The sequence below is a fragment of the Cibotium barometz genome, chromosome 56, assembly GCF_041138505.1.
Source record: "Cibotium barometz isolate CiBa-2024 chromosome 56, ASM4113850v1, whole genome shotgun sequence".
Classification (NCBI taxonomy): Eukaryota; Viridiplantae; Streptophyta; class Polypodiopsida; order Cyatheales; family Cibotiaceae; genus Cibotium; species Cibotium barometz.
The window spans coordinates 10555157-10571170 of record NC_141101.1 but is presented as its reverse complement, the minus strand read 5'-3'; the positions used below and the strand labels follow the sequence as shown (position 1 = coordinate 10571170).

General features: G+C 48.7%; 1 protein-coding gene and 1 pseudogene across 2 annotated transcripts in view; one reads left to right on the top strand and one right to left on the bottom strand.

The window, feature by feature from the left end:
- Positions 1–16014, bottom strand: part of LOC147606877 (putative NOT transcription complex subunit VIP2) — a 73173-nt pseudogene that overhangs the window by 35376 nt on the left and 21783 nt on the right. The gene's annotated exons all lie outside the window — the stretch shown is intronic.
- LOC147606880 (uncharacterized) lies at positions 12978–14356 on the top strand. The gene is made up of 2 exons (XM_086791120.1): positions 12978–13779; positions 13881–14356. Exons 1-2 carry the CDS (start codon positions 12978–12980, stop codon positions 14354–14356), a joined length of 1278 nt encoding a protein of 425 aa, XP_086647246.1.

The following is a 16014-nucleotide window of genomic DNA, read 5'->3' as shown; positions in this document are numbered from 1 at the left end:
AGTCTTTGAATGCATTGAGAAAATTCAGCCTATCATTAGACATAGCATCCACATTTTGATGATTTGGCACAAGATTATCACGCACAAAAACCAAGTACGCTGAAAGACTCTTTTTCATTGCTTTATTAATTTGGATGTGTGATACAACTGGGATAGAATCCCCTTCTTTGCCAGCATCAATAAAGTGCATGCGGCCTTTATGCATAAAAGAAATCATATTTGACTTGTAGTCTTTGCGGGGCTCAAGCCTATGGTGCCACGGCTTGCCCAACAATACATCACATCCATTCAGAGGAGCAACTAAGAAATGCTCATTATCAAGATAGCCCTGTATATGAATACGCAACTTCCCAATCAAAGGGGTAACCTGCACCTCTTTACCAATAAATGCAGCTTCGGCTTCAATCTGAGGTCCCATGTTTTCAACCTCAATTCCCAATGCAGCTGCCATTTGCATAGAGATGAAATTGTCAGTTGCACAATCATCAAACATAAAAAGTGCGGGCTGATCCTTGATTTGCCCCCAAGCCTTGCAAACCATTCTCTCTTTAGCATCATGACCTGTATTACCTTGCACATCAGGAACTGCATGAACATTTGCTTTGGTGTGCTTGTCCTCGTGCTTTGGTTTGCGATCTGGGCATTGCCGAAACATGTGGTCTTTGCTACCACAAGAAAAGCATTTTCCATCCTTAGCATATTGCTCTCTTTGCTCCGGGGTTAATCCAAATTTGTTCTTTCTTGGGCCCTGTTCTTTATTTTCAGCTTTACCACCCTTGTAGGACTCCCGAAAGTTCTTTTTAGGTGGCTGTCCACCCTTTTGCTGATTTGGGACAGCCTTGTCCTTCCCCTTGGAACCTCCTTGATCTTGCTTGATCTTGAGCACCAATTGCTCTGTAGCAAGGGCAGAAGCTGTGAGTTGCTGCAACGTATGTTTTGGGTGCAATTCAATACCCGATCTATATGCAGGTTGCAATCCAGAACGAAACTTCCTCTTTCTTTCCTCCTCAGAGATTAGCATGAAGGGAGTCACTTCCAGCAACACTTTCCAAAATTTGTTAACATACTGTTGCACACTCTCATTATCTTTTTGTTCCAGCCTGTCCCACTTTTGAGTGAGAGTTTGCTCTGCATTGGGTGGCAAGAACTGAGCATAAAATCTGTCTTTGAATTCCTTCCAAGTAGAGATGGGATCCTTGGTGATCTTTTCGGTGATCCACCAATGGGCAGCAGTGCCTTTTAGAAACATGCTAGCATGGCGCACCTTCGACTTTTCTGTAAAGTCCTCATCGCTAAAAGCAATGTCGAACTGTGCCACAAACGCTAACACCTTAGAAGCATCATGTTCACCATGAAAGACATCAAATTTGACAGATTTATCACCTGCTTTGAACTCCTTAAGCTTCCTGGCATGAGGCTCATGGTCCTCTCTTTTTCTTTTCCCCTTATCCAACAGGGTAGCCCTGTCTGCATGGGCTCCATGGGCCGTCAAAGAAGCTTCATGGGGCACGGTGGCATGTGCTCCACGAACTTGAAGCTCAGATGCATGTGACTTACCTGCATATGGCATAGTCTCTCCATGAGACAACTCAGAAGGCAAAATTTTTCTGGAAGCAGACCTGTCACCATGAGATACATATCTTGCATGCATGTGACTTTCATGCCCTCCATGAGCACTGGCATACATAAATCTGTCGGGCTTAGTGCCTTGGGGAGAGGATGCATGTCGAGAGGTGACAGTCACCTCTTCCTTTTGCATATAAGATTTCAGCCTCTGGGATGCGGGATCTCCATGCTTTGAACGAGGTGGATTTCTGAATTTTAGTTCTCCGTCATCCCCCTCTTTGATATCACCTTTGCGAAGGAGATAGGCAAGTGCCAACTCCCTTGGTTTCTTGCCCACTTCACGAGCCATTGATTCAAAGGTTACATCAACCATAGCATCTGCCTTCCTGGCTTCAATAGCACTTTGTAGATGAGGATCTTCATGCAAAAACTTCAATTCTTGCTCTTGAGCCTGCAAAAGTTTTCTCATATGTTCCATTTCAGCCCTCATAGCATCAGGGTCTTGTTCAAGCATAACTGTCTTTCCTGGAGACAGTTGACCTTTGGATTCACTATCCATAACCCTTTCAAGGGGCTTGTGCCTACCTCGCAGGGCATCAGACCCACGAGAAGCACTAGATGGACCTCTCGAGTTTGGCACTTCCAAAGGGTTGCCTTGGCTGTCCATTGTGTTCAAAGTTTGCTAGAAGCGGGATGTCCAGTACACAGGTTCGTTTCCCCACTAGGAAGAGGGAAACAACCTGGCTCTGATACCAATGAAACCGATCCCGTCAAGTGGGAAAGACTCCGTTGGACATCCACACGCTTAATAGCACAACTTTAAAACCACAAATATGAAATGGACAACTTAAAACAACTTGAAATTTAAATGAAATGAAATGGAAAATGGACACCAGCACTGGGGCCGGAACGGGCCGACCCCCCCCTCAATATATGATATATTTACTGGGAGTATTTAATGAATACAATGCTCCATGGGTTCTGAGAACCAGATAATGTCCATGTACATATGAAAACAATACCAAACAAGTAGGCTCGGATTTCGATGATGAATACTCGAAGCAGTACGACCACTGGTGTGGTCCAATCGCTACGGTCCTGTGCTTTCACTGGACTCCGCAGAGAGCACCACACTGGTGTTCCAAGACCACGCACAGACAGGCGCTCTCGTACTAACGCCTGGCTCTCCCGATCTCAGCACCTTTGGACCGAGGTTCGCCCATATAGCTTGGACAACCCGGCACCGAACGGGTGTAGGCCGAGCGGGACGAATCTTTTACCAGATTTAAACATATAATACTTTACTCAAATCTGAAAATCACTTACTTGAATATGGTTGATAGGAAACCAATACTTGTGGTTTGCTGAGGATGAAACCACCCTTGTTGAAGAAAGAGTAGCCTCGTGAAGACTCACCACGATAAATTCCACCACAAAGGGCACAGCCACCTACTGTGAGAGAGAAACTTCCACTTGCAGGTGGTGGACAATGTCCAAGAAGCAAGAGACCACTCGTTGACGATGCACACGCAGCCTGTAAGGACTGGACCACACAGCCAGTTGCTTTGAAGGGCTGCGTAGAAAGGAGAGGATGTAGTCGCCTTGTGAAGGTAGCCCACGTCCAAGAGCAGCCACAGCAATACCTTGTAAAGGGGCAGTTTCAGCAGTTGCCTAGGGTAGTAGGCGCATGCAGGGAAGGTGGAGATGGAAGTCAGCCGCCTGCTGATGGAAGACAGCCGCCTGCAGCAGCAGGTTCCGTCACCTGTAGAGGAGTATGCGCAGCTGGCAGAGCAAAGATGGAAGACAGCCGCCTGTGAGCAGTTCGCAGCCACCTGCAGCAGCATGTGTAGAAAGGAAGCGACCGGCTGTAGAGGTGCACTCAGCCGCCTGGTTGCTGTAGGAGCAGCCTGTAGGAGATGACTACGTGGAGTAAGCAGCCAGCTTGTAGCAGGGTTCAGCCGCCTGTAGAGGGGTATGCGCAGCCAGCATCCAAGGATTCTGAAGCAATCGCCTTCATGAAGAGTATGCGCCAAAGGAAAAGATGGTCGCCGGTTGTCTACGTGAGAAGGAAGCGATGGGATGATGTTTACGCTTGATGGAGAGCCATATTAAATAAAATAATGAAGTGAAGATAACCTTAGAGATTCTACGCATGCATGTGGGGGTCTAGTGGGGGTAGGTGACCATGCCCACCCCCACACTCACTTAAAAGTGAGGCTCCCCACCTTGGCCCCAAAGTGGGTGCCCAAAGGGGGTGCCCATTTTTAAATAAGTGTGGACCCCTAACCTTATAAATCAAAGGGTTAGAATTTAATAACATTAAACAACAAGTACCATATACTTACCACCTGTTCACATGCACTGAAACTCGTCAGAATACAGAGCACACTTCACGACTCACTGGCAGGCGTCCCCGCTCAGTAAGTAACACGTCAAGCAGGCAAACACACGAATACATGTCATGCGAAAACAGTTTCAAGCATACAAAATATGTGTGCATGTGCAAAAAGTAACATGGACATATCTCCCGTTCATGGAACATGTACAAAATATCTGTCGGCACAAAACTGGCTCGACATAAAACATAAAAACCTGGTCTTCCTATGGAGTGACAGTCCCATAGGTAAGACACAGTTCCAGGCACGAGTTTCCCTAGGTGTGACAGTCCCATAGGTAAAACACGGCACGAATACTGGCTCTTCCATGGCGTGACAGTCCCATGGATCGAACACAGTCCAGGCCATACACGGGTGGCACTGATCTGGCTCCCGTCCATACGACACCATCCTGCTAACACACGGGTGGCACCAGTCTGGCTCCCGTCCATGTCAGCAAAATACTGGCCTCTTCACATGAGACACCGGCCTGGCCTCAAGTGAACGAGACGCAAAAATGTGGGAATGGACCAAATGGTCAGCCAATTGGTGACAACCGACCAGCGGTGGACATATACTGCACCAAGCGACCTCTAGATGACATCTGCGCCTGTCTGTATCAAGGGAGCGGAGGTGCTACCCCCCTCTTGAGCATCAGGCAATGCCCCAAACCCATGTCCTGCTGAAGCTGAATGAGCCATAGCAAGAGTTGGCTCCAACTCAAAGGCATCGAGATAAAGCTGCAATACCTGAGGTGAATCTACTAAGTCACCCTCCTCCATCCACTTCGCATCCATTGGTGAATAGTTCTTGACTTCACAAGATAGCGACAGGAAACTTTACCTTGTACCTTTCTTTCCTTATGTGCCAGTATCTGCTCTGGAATAAGAATCTCATCAAGTTCCTCAACTTCTGGCTGAGCCTCATCTGATACATCCTTAGGCACATCCCCACGGAAAGGTCTAAGTAGATTGACATGAAATGCATTGTGAATCCTCCAGTGATCTGGTAACTTCAAACAATAGGCCACCTCACCAATCTTTTCCAATACCTGAAAAGGTCCATAACAGCGCATGTTCAACTTAGGGAATAAGCGCTCTTTACCCTTCATCTTTTTGAACCTAGCTTTCTCAAATCGCAAAAGAACCCAATCACCCAATGCAAACTTTAATGCACGTCTATGACGGTCTCCTGCCTTCTTTTGCTTTTGCTGAGTTTTTTGGAGTGCCAACTTAACTCTGCTATAAGCTGCATCCATGTTCTCCACATACTGGTCAGCCTCAAAGATCTTATCCTTTGTGTGCAAAATGGGTGGTACCTTCTGTTAGAAGTCATCTCCTGTCTATTTTTATACACCAGGGCCTTTGTTGTGGGTGTGCCCGCCCTTATGAGGTGTTTTCTCATTTTTTCCCACTCTTCGTATTTTTCTCCATTTTTCCCTATTTTTTCCATGGCTTGGGTGGCTTCCCAGGGTTGGCAGGAGGGCCCATGTGCTGGCCGACTGATGGTACTGGTCCACGACTCCATACCTGAGATGGCCGACTGCTGACAACTGGCCAACAGGCTGTATTTGCTGGTCGTGGAAGTTCAGGGCCAATCGACTGCCTTTCGCACAGGCCGACTGGGTATTTGGGGCCATATAAAATGGCCCCATGGCCCCCATTCCATTTTGTAGTATTCTCGGGATCTTCTTATGTATATAGAGCAGAGTTACACGCCTCTATCTCGCTCTCTCTCTTGTGCTGTGATTTTCTGTACTGCGTTTTGCTCGTGTTCCCAGATATGGTCATCATCTCTGCTGCGTATTCTGACATGGTATCAGAGCCTAGGCTCTAGATAGTTCTTGGGATTTGTGTGAGCAAGAGGGGGCTGTTGTGTTGCTGATTGGTGGACCGTACGGGACTGTTCGGGAAGAGGAGAAGCAAGAGGACGGCGGGCTGATTTGCTGGACAGCCACTTGCAGGTGTTAGTTCTTCTTTGTTCCCACCCACCCACCCTTTTTCAGTGTACATCCCCGCAATGGCAGATCTGTTTGAGATGGCCGAGAGGCATGTGAAGATCCCGACACTCCCCACGTTCCCAGTGGACAGTCAGTTGGAGGGGAACAACTACGGCATATGGAAGGTTATGATGGAATCTGTTTTAGAGTCTTACGACCTCGCTGATCTCGTCATTGTTGGGGTTCCACGGCCAGAAGTAGAGGAAGGGGAGTTACCGTCGATCCAAAAGGACCAGGAGGCTCAGACACAAATGTGGGATCGTGTCAACGCCAGGGTCCGTTCGTTTATCTCTCAACTGCACACCACAGGTAATCAATCATGTAAAGCTTATGACGCTAGCCAGAGGTATATGGCAGCATTTGGCCTCTCTGTAAAACAGGGTATCGCCCATGAAGAGGATTTCCTTGGAAGTACAGATGCGGGTTATGAGCCCTGCAAAGTCGTGATGATGCGGGAGCATATTAACAAGCTGCAGGCTCTTCAGCAGGAAGTTCTTCAGGCTGGGAAGGAGATATCGTCAGAGGACATGGCCATAACGTTGCTGTCACACTTGCCCTCTCAGTACTCAGCATTTTACTCGTCTTTGATTACCAGTGGCAGGCTCAGCACCATCACATGGGAGGAGCTTGTGCCCATGATCCTGGACCAAGAGGAAGGATTCACGAACCCTCCTCAAGGTCGAGGTTCGGAGGCCTTAACTGGCCAACGGTCGAAAGGCCGTAACACGGGCAAAGGGAAGGATTCGTCGGAGAAGTATTCTGAGAAGAAGTCCGTTACTGACCGCGAGAAACTAAAGGCAGAGAGGACCTGTAATGATTGTGGCGAGAAAGGCCACTATTGGAGGCAGTGTCCCAAGCGGAAGACCGAGAAGGGTGAAGATTCCTCAGCAGCAATCATGAAGACTCCGGCTTTTGTGCACCTGGATGTGATGGACACCGATGTTTTATTTTCTTCACGCAGGGAGGAGATTGGAGGATTCTCCGCAACGGATACTCGGGAGTGGATTCTAGATAGTGGTGCTTCTAGGCACATGACTCCTTCCCGTTCCGGTTTACAGGATCTCTGCAGGCTTTCTAGTCACATTCTTAGTGGGGATACATCCACTATCCCAGTTCACAGTGAGGGCAGGATGAAGATAGTTCCCGATGGCAGAGGGGGGAAACATTCCTCCCAGGTGTTGTATGTTCCGTCACTTGGTTTTCATATGTTGTCAGTGCATTAGGTTTGCAAGACTGGCGTACGGGTGGAGTTTGATGAGCACTTTGTTGCTCTCCGAGACAAAGCAACAGGCCAGGTAGTTTGGGAAGGCGGAGTGGAGAATGGAGTTTACAAGCTTTCAACACTCTCTCCCCCGGGTCCTCAGGTATGTGATGAGTGGCAATCTGGTAATGGCCACTTAAGTGTGGATACGCTGCAGGTACAGGCTTTCCGAGACCAAATGGTGGATAGCTTGCCAGTAGATGGCAGCAGTTGGCAGGAACTCTCCAGTACTGATGTTGGTAGTTCTTGTGTTTGTCAGCCGGAGGAAACTGGACAGGTAACTTATGCTCTGATGTCTCATAGTATTCGGGACAAAGAAACTCCTGTAGATGAGGATGTTCTTTCCACGGGGACCTTTCGGAAAGCCGGGCAGGTGGCAGTTGATTACTTGCAGAAGGAGGTGGTTTCTCCAGGCTTTGTGGTTCCGGATTCAGAGGGGGTGGTTGACAGGTTTCAGAAGGCCTTGCGTGGTCTTCAGCAGGTTTCCAGGACTTGGTTTTGCACCGTAACAGGTGTTGATCCTTGTGAGCAGTGTGATGCCTCTTTGACTCACAAGCAAAATGGTTCATTGATCTGGTTGATGGACACCAAATTGGACGGGAGCTTCCTAATGAGGCAGTTGAGCTCATGGTTACAGATGACTCTTTGGGAGGTAGGATTGCGTTTCCTGTGGTTTCTGCGGCATGCGAAGGATCATGGACTCTTGTACACAGGAGGGGGATTGTTGGATGGAGTCCGACTCCACGGTTGGAGTGACTCAGTTTGGGGAGGAGATCCGTACACGAGGAGATCTACTTCAAGCCCAGGCGTAGTTTTTTGGAGCAGTAAGAGACAGTCATCTTTTGCCTTGTCGATGACAGAGGCAGAGTACCGGGCTGTTTGTGATGCTGCTTGTGAGGTGGTGAGGTTGCAGAGGTTGCATTTTTGCAGGTTTGGGCTTCCACTGGAGGAACCCATGGTCATCCATAGGCACTTTGTTCGTGAACAGATCGTTGCTGATGACATCTTGCTAGAGTTCTGTTCGACGGAGGACAGCACGATGGACCTCTTCATGAAGTCGCTATCTCTGGATTTGCTCAGGCGGCACCCCAAATCCCTTCACAGCCAAGAGCTGAGAGGGGGTGTTAGAAGTCATCTCTTGTCTATTTTTATACACCAGGGCCTTTGTTGTGGGTGTGCCCGCCCTTACGAGGTGTTTTCTCATTTTTCCCCACTCCCCGTATTTTTTCCCATTTTTCCCTATTTTTTCCATGGCTTGGGTGGCTTCCCAAGGTTGGTAGGAGGGCCCATGTGCTGGCCGACTGATGGTACTAGTCCACGACTCCATATCTGAGATGGCCGACTGCTGATAGCTGGCCGACTGGCTGTATTTGCTGGTCGTGGAAGTTCAGGGCCAGTCGGCTGCCTTTAGCACAGGCCGACTGGGTATTTGGGACCATATAAAATGGCCCCATGGCCCCCATTCCATTTTGTAGTATTCTCGGGATCTTCTTGTGTATATAGAGCAGAGTTACACGCCTCTCTCTCTCTCTCTCTCTCTCTCTCTCTCTCTCTCTCTCTCTCTCTCTCTCTCTCTCTCTCTCTTGTGCTGTGATTTTCTGCACTGCATTTTGCTCTTGTGTTCCCAGATCTAGTCATCATCTCCGCTGCGTATTCTAACACCTTCCCTCCTTCCACAATCTCAAAAGGCGCCTTGCCCGTCGAGGTATGGATGGTGTTGTTATAGGCGAACTCCACCAAAGGAAGATACTTTTCCCATTGTTGCTTGTGCTCTGACACATAACACTTGAGAAGATCTAACACTGTGGAATCAGCCTCTTCCGACTGCCCATCTGTCTGTGGATGAAACGATGATGAAAACTTGAGAGTTGTATCCATGTTGTCAAACAACCCTCTCAAAATAAACTTGTCATCCGTGGATCATGGTCACTAATGATGGACGATGGCATGCCATGATACTTGAAGATGTTCGCCATGAACAACTTCACCATGTGATCAACTTTGATCTTCTTACGCACGGGAATGAAATGAGTCTACTTACTGAACCTGCATATGATAGTCCAAATCAAGGTTGGATCAAAACATACGTACGAATCCAATCCGTACCGTACATCCGTACAGCACGGGGATCCGTACGTACGGATCGATCCGTACGTTTTTTTTGGTGGGGTTTTCGTTGTTCGCCTGCGATAAACGTTTTTTTTTGGGGGGGGGGAGGGTTTGCATTCTTTTGGGTTTCGCCGATAGCGTTGGACTCCGTACTGCCGCCAGCGATAGCACCTGGACTCCGTACAGCCGCCAGCGCACACCTTCCGGTACAGTCTCTCTCTCTCTCTCTCGTGGTACAGCTCTATTGCTGCTTTGTGGATTTCCGCAAGGCATTTGACACAGTACCACGAGAGAGGCTCTTTCAACGCCTGCAGTCTCTTGGCATACCAGCAGATATGACATGGGGCATCTATGCATTATATGAGCAGGTTTTTGGGCGAGTCAGATGTCCAGGAGGTATGTCCGAGACTATTGCTAGCACCATTGGTGTGAAGCAAGGATGCCCACTTTCCCCCACGCTATTTGGGTTATACATTGATGAGGTGGCTGACTTCATTACACGGGGAGGCGGAGATGGAGTTGATTTAGCAGGTACCTCAGTACATATTATGCTCTATGCTGATGATATTGTATTAGTGTCTGAGTCCCCCGGTGGTCTACAGCAGCATCTACATGCACTCCATGATTTCTGCACACAGAGGGGTCTTACTGTGAACCTTGGGAAAACCAAGGTTATGGTCTTTCATACATCGAGACAGGGCAGGAGTCAGCTGACATTCACTCTCGCAGGATGCCAGGTGGAGGTGGTGACATCATACGTGTACCTAGGGGTTACCTTCTCTGCAGCAGCCACACGCTTTACCATGGGTTCAGCAGCCAGAGCTAGATTGACACGGGGATATGCAGCATTGGCTATGCTAGAGAGACAGTGCCACCAGGCGCATTTTCAGGAGCCCCGGACGAAGGGGTGGCTATTTGACACATTAGTCACACCGGCATTGATGTATGGAGCAGCAGTATGGGCGCCAGGCCTTGCTACCCATTGGTGGACACAGATAGAGAGACCACAGGCCCTCATGATGGCACGCATGATACGCAGCAAACCGTCAGTACCTCATGACATTATCCGAGCAGAGTTTGCTGCGCCTCCTATGATGGTAGAGGCCATATTTCAGACTATATGCCTGCTAGACAGATTCAGAGAGATGCCACAGGACAGATTATCATACAGAGCTTTTCAGGCATCTAGACAGTTGGCTGAGGCAGGAGACAGAGGATCATGGTATGCACAGGTCACACATTGGTTCTCACAGCATGGCCTAGACATGGATCATCTACCACCATTCCAGTATGACAGGGATGCACCACATATCCGTCTCTCTCATAGTGAGAGGAACAGAGTATTGAGACAGGATCTATGGCAGCTCTATACACGAGAGACATGGATATCGCCTACACAGCCTCTTCCACCGAAGATGCTATACTACAGAGATCACTTCATGAGTATCACTGATGATGGATTTATAGAGAGGCCTAGATACATGGAGGGCTTTTTACCACACGGCTCCCGAGTGGCTATTGGTCAGCTCAGAGTTTCATCACACCGATTGGAGATTGAGACTGGCAGAGCAGCACGGATCCCCCGAGAGGAGAGGGTATGCAGATTGTGCAGAGAGGAGGTGGAGAGTGAGGAGCATTATGTATGCAGATGCAGAGCATATACAGCCATCAGAGAGAGATATCCCATTTTATTCAGAGAGCCACATTCCCTACGCCAGATCTTTGAGGCAGCAGACCAGCGCATACTGGGGAGATACATTCTAGACATACAGCGCCATAGAGAGACATTATTACAGGCTCAGACAGCTCCAGAGGGGGGGCGACAGACACAGATTACTACATTTTTTCAGAGATCCATACCCCTCCCAGTCCCTACACGGCAGGGAATTACTCTCCAGAGAGCAGAGACACTTAGAGCCCGCAGGAGACAGAGGACACCTGGCTTTCGGACACCACGCCTATACCAGAGAGAGATGACAGAGATCAGAGCTCAGTTTCACAGAGAGAGTGAGGAGCGACTGGCTCGCTTCAGAGCACACCCAGGCATGTTCTTCAGGGAGCTGTGGACACCCCCTTCACTGATGTATACCATTTTATACCCCCAGTATGGTACAGGATGGAGCTAGCTAGGTTGCATATCATGATTGTATACTCCATGCATATAGCTTTGCATTCTCCTAGTAATAGAGCTCCATCCCCTACACACCCAAATTCAGCTTTTTTATTCAGTACTTTTTCATTTTGTTGGGATGACAGAGGATACCCCATACATGTACTCCGATTTGTCTCATAGGCCGAGTTCGGTCTTTTGGAAGACGTTAATAAAATCTCTCTCTCTCTCTCTCTCTCTCTCTCTCTCTCTCTCTCTCTCTCTCTCTCTCTCTCTCTCTCTCTCTCTCTCTCTCTCTGTGCAGGCCTTCCCTTTGCTTCGCCATCTTCTGTGTTCTTCTGCTCTCCTCCCCCTTTGTTGCCACCGCCCTCCCTTTGCTTAGCCATCTTCTGTGTGCTTCTGCTCTCCTCCACCACCACCACCACCACCACCACCACCACCACTCTCTCTCTCTCTCTCTCTCTCTCTCTCTCTCTCTCTCTCTCTCTCTCCAGGCCTTCCCTTTGCTTCGCCATCTTCTGTGTTCTTTTGCTCTCGTCCCCCTTTGTTGCCACCGCCCTCCCTTTGCTTAGCCATCTTCTGTGTTCTTCTGCTCTTGTCCCCCTTTGTTGCCACCGCCCTCCCTTTGCTTAGCCATCTTCTGTGTTCTTGTGCTGGCACCTTCCGGTACATTCTCTCTCTCTCTCTCTCTCTCTCTCTCTCTCTCTCTCTCTCTCTCTCTCTCTCTCTCTCTCTCTCTCTCTCTCTCTCTCTGCAGGCCTTCTCTTTGCTTAGCCATCTTCTGTGTTCTTCTGCTCTCGTCCCTCTTTGTTGCCACGGCCCTCCCTTTGCTTAGCCATCTTCTGTGTTCTTCTGCTCTCGTCCCCCTTTGTTGCCACCGCCCTCCCTTTGCTTAGCCATCTTCTGTGTTCTTGTGCTGGCACCTTCCGGTACAGTCTCTCTCTCTCTCTCTCTCTCTCTCTCTCTCTCTCTCTCTCTCTCTCTCTCTCTGCAGGCCTTCCCTTTGCTTAGCCATCTTCTATGTTCTGCTGCTCTCATCCCCCTTTGTTGCCACCGCCCTCCCTTTGCTTAGCCATCTTCTGTGTTCTTCTGCTCTCGTCCCCCTTTGTTGCCACCGCCCTCCCTTTGCTTAGCCATCTTCTGTGTTCTTGTGCTGGCACCTCTCTCTCTCTCTCTCTCTCTCTCTCTCTCTCTCTCTCTCTCTCTCTCTCTCTCTGTGCAGGCCTTCCCTTTGCTTAGCCATCTTTTGTGTTCTTGTGCTAGCGCCCCCCTTTCCCCACCCACGCACCCACCCACCCAGCCACCCACCCTTGCTCAGGCCCCCAAGGCAGCAACATAACTCTCTCTCTCTCTCTCTCTCTCTCTCTCTCTCTCTCTCTCTCTCAGAGCCTTAGGCCACCATCTGTGGACCATGCACTTAGCTCTCAGCCTCTCTCTCCCTCTCCCTCTCACTCTCAGCTGAGCTGCCCACTAAATATTATGCATTGCAATGTTGCATGATTGCTGAATCCTGATTGAAATTGTATGGTATTGTGCATTGAATTTGTCAGAGCAATCATGCCGAAGCGAGAGAACCCATACTGGAAGGAGCACACAAACGTCATTCGCATTGTGACTACTCCAGGGCAGGCAGGTAGTGGCACTCGACAATGGCAGTGCAAGTACTACAATTTCACCCTCACGAGTACAATTACTCGTGTCATCAAGCACCTCACAGGCATTGGCACCACCAACAATTGTGCAGGGTGCAAGAGTGTGCCAGAAGCATTGAGAGGTCAGTTGATTGCTGAAAATTTCCCTGCAATGGGGGCAGCTGGAAGAGGAAGAGGCACACAAGAGACACAGGATGCGCTTCATGATGCTCTTCTTGGGGACTTGGCCGGTCCATCCACGCAGGTTGATGAATCTCAGCCTGCCTCTTCTGAGCAGGCATCGTCTGCCAGAAAGAGGCCTTCTGTCATGCAAGATGAGAATGAGGGTGATACACATACGGAAAGGCAAACCACCTTGCCTTCTCGTGTGCATGCACAGTCTTGGGTCAAAGAAAGGCAAAAGGTGGCTGAGATGGAGATTGCTCGCACTCTCATAGAGTGCAATATCTCCTTCAATGTTTTGAGGACTAACCAATGGAAGAGGATGGTCAGAGCTATAGCCCAGGTTGGACACACGGAGTCATGGTCAGGGCTTGAGTACAAAAAGATGCGCACCACGATGCTTGATGAGCAAAAGGCCTTGATAGACAAGGCATTGGTGCCAGTGAAAGCAGGTTGGCAACAATTTGGTTGCACTATCATTTCGGATGGCTGGAGTGACACACGGCGACGACACATCATCAATATTCTTGTCTCTTCATGTCTTGGTATTTCTTACGCGCTGTGGATGCTGGGAAGGTAGGCGAACGCATCACTGCTGAGAGTATCTACGAGCATATTCGCCAAGCAATTGCTGAGGTTGGTCCAGAGAATGTGGTGCAGGTTGTAACAGACAATGCTGCTAATTGCAAGGCAATGGGAGACATGGTGGAGGCGGAGTTTCCTCGCATTGTGTGGACTCCATGTGCAGCCCATTGCCTTGATTTGCTTATGGAGGACATAGGCAAGCTGAGTTGGGTGCAACCCACAGTTTTTGATACCACGAAGATCACTAAATTCTTCAGAAAGAAGCAGCAGGCATTGGCTATCTTTAGGAGCCACAGCAACCTAGATATGGTGCGGCCATCCAAGACAAGATTTGCCTATATGTATTTGGTGCTACACAGGCTATTCAAATTGAGAGATCCACTATTACAGACAGTTGTGGATCCAAAGTGGAGAGATATGTATCATTCACAGACAGAGCCCACCAAATACATACAGAGACGGATACTGGATGAGACCCTCTGGACGGATGTGCAAACTCTCTTAGTGGCTTTGCAGCCAGTATTTGTACTTCTGTGAGTCACAGACATGGAGGGCTCCACTTTGGGCTTAGTGTACCACCTCTTCATGCAGATGAAGAGTCATATTGCAGCCTGTACGTCCCTGACACAGAATTGGTAAGTAAAATCTTGATTCTTGATGGCCGATTACAGAATCTTGATTCTTGAGTCTTGACTTACTAATTGCTCTACTTCTCTGTTTATTTTACTCTTGCAGCCGAGATGATATATTGGCTATTGTGGATTATCGCTGGGGGTATATGAGTCGCCCCATTCATGGGATGGCTGCATTCCTCCATCCTTTCTACAAGAGGCCACTTCTCTTTCATGATAGGGAGCTGCTCACCTTACGAGATAGGTACATTAATAGTATGTATGATGTGGAGCAGCAATTGGAGATTGATGCGGAGCTCTACAACTGGGTCAACAACTTGGGACCCTCATTTGCTGCTTCTAACGGACAGGCACCCAAGTATGGACGGGCGGGCGGCCAAGTGTGGACGCCCGATGACCGGCCAAGAGCCTATAAAAGGGTGGCCAAGGTTAGTTATTGGATATAGAGAGTCTCGCGAGTTTGTGAGAGCTCTATGGTCTTGGAGCCTGGATCTAGTGCAGACGTGTACCTGCTTTATGCAGCCGAGGCCGGCCGCAATCTCGAGGCCCGCGAGGGCAGCTTCGTGGCGGTATGGGACGTCGCGAGGAGGAGATTGGTCGGTACGTCATCCTAGTTAGCTCAGCTCGTGGCTCGGTGGGGACAGCCAAGACTGTGGGCTCGCCCACGGCTGTCATGGTTGGGAGGTGAGTCAGGCCTGCACCCCCTTGCTTGTTTGTTTGTTTGTTTGTTTGTTTGCAGGATTCGAGTTTCGAACCAAGATGATCAAGAGGGGATCCGTGGGGATTTGACAATACTGCTCTTTCATCTCATCAAGCTCATGATGATAAGCAAGTGAAACTGCTGAGACCTGTGGCTTGCGTGACAAAGCATCTGCCACAACATTTGCCTTCCACATCCACAATCTGAAAGTGGAACATAGACAAAAAGTTGGCCCATCTCATATGCTTCTCAGAAAGTTTAATTTGCGTGAGGAAATAACGCAAGGTCTGATGATCTGTTTGCACAATGAAATCAGCCCTAAACAAATAGTGTTTCGATGTAGAAAGGCCATGAATTACAGTTAACATCTCTTTCTCAAAAGCCTGTTAATTGCTTCTCGGCATTCTGTAGTATACGACTCTCATAGGCTATAACATGTCCTTCCTACATGAGAACTGCCCCAATGTTGTTTCCACATACATCACACTGGACAACAAAAGCCTTTCGGAGATCCGGTAATACCAATACGGGATCCGAAGTAAGCTTTTCTTTAAGCTTTTTAAAGGCCGCAATTTCCCGATCAGCCCATCGAAACGGAGTTCCCTTCTTTGTTAAAACATGAAGGGGCGAAGCAATCTCAGTAAAATAACGTATGTACCGCCTGTAATAGGAACGCAAGCCCAAAAAGCTGCGTACATCATGCACAGTTCTCAAATTTGGCCAATTGAGAATTGCTTCCACTTTTGAAGGATCCATACGGACTCCATCTTTAGACACGATATGCCCCAAGAAGTGTATCTCTTCTGAGAAGAACTCACTCTTCTTGCCATTAATGACCAACCTATGCTTCCAGAGTTCTTCAA

Excerpts from the sequence above, each read along its gene's own strand:
- LOC147606880 (XM_086791120.1), top strand. The coding sequence starts at position 12,978 with ATGCCGAAGCGAGAGAACCCATACTGGAAGGAGCACACAAACGTCATT. Across the intron at positions 13,780-13,880 it reads TCTTGTCTCTTCATGTCTTG|AGAATGTGGTGCAGGTTGTA; the intron begins GTATTTCTTACG and ends AGGTTGGTCCAG.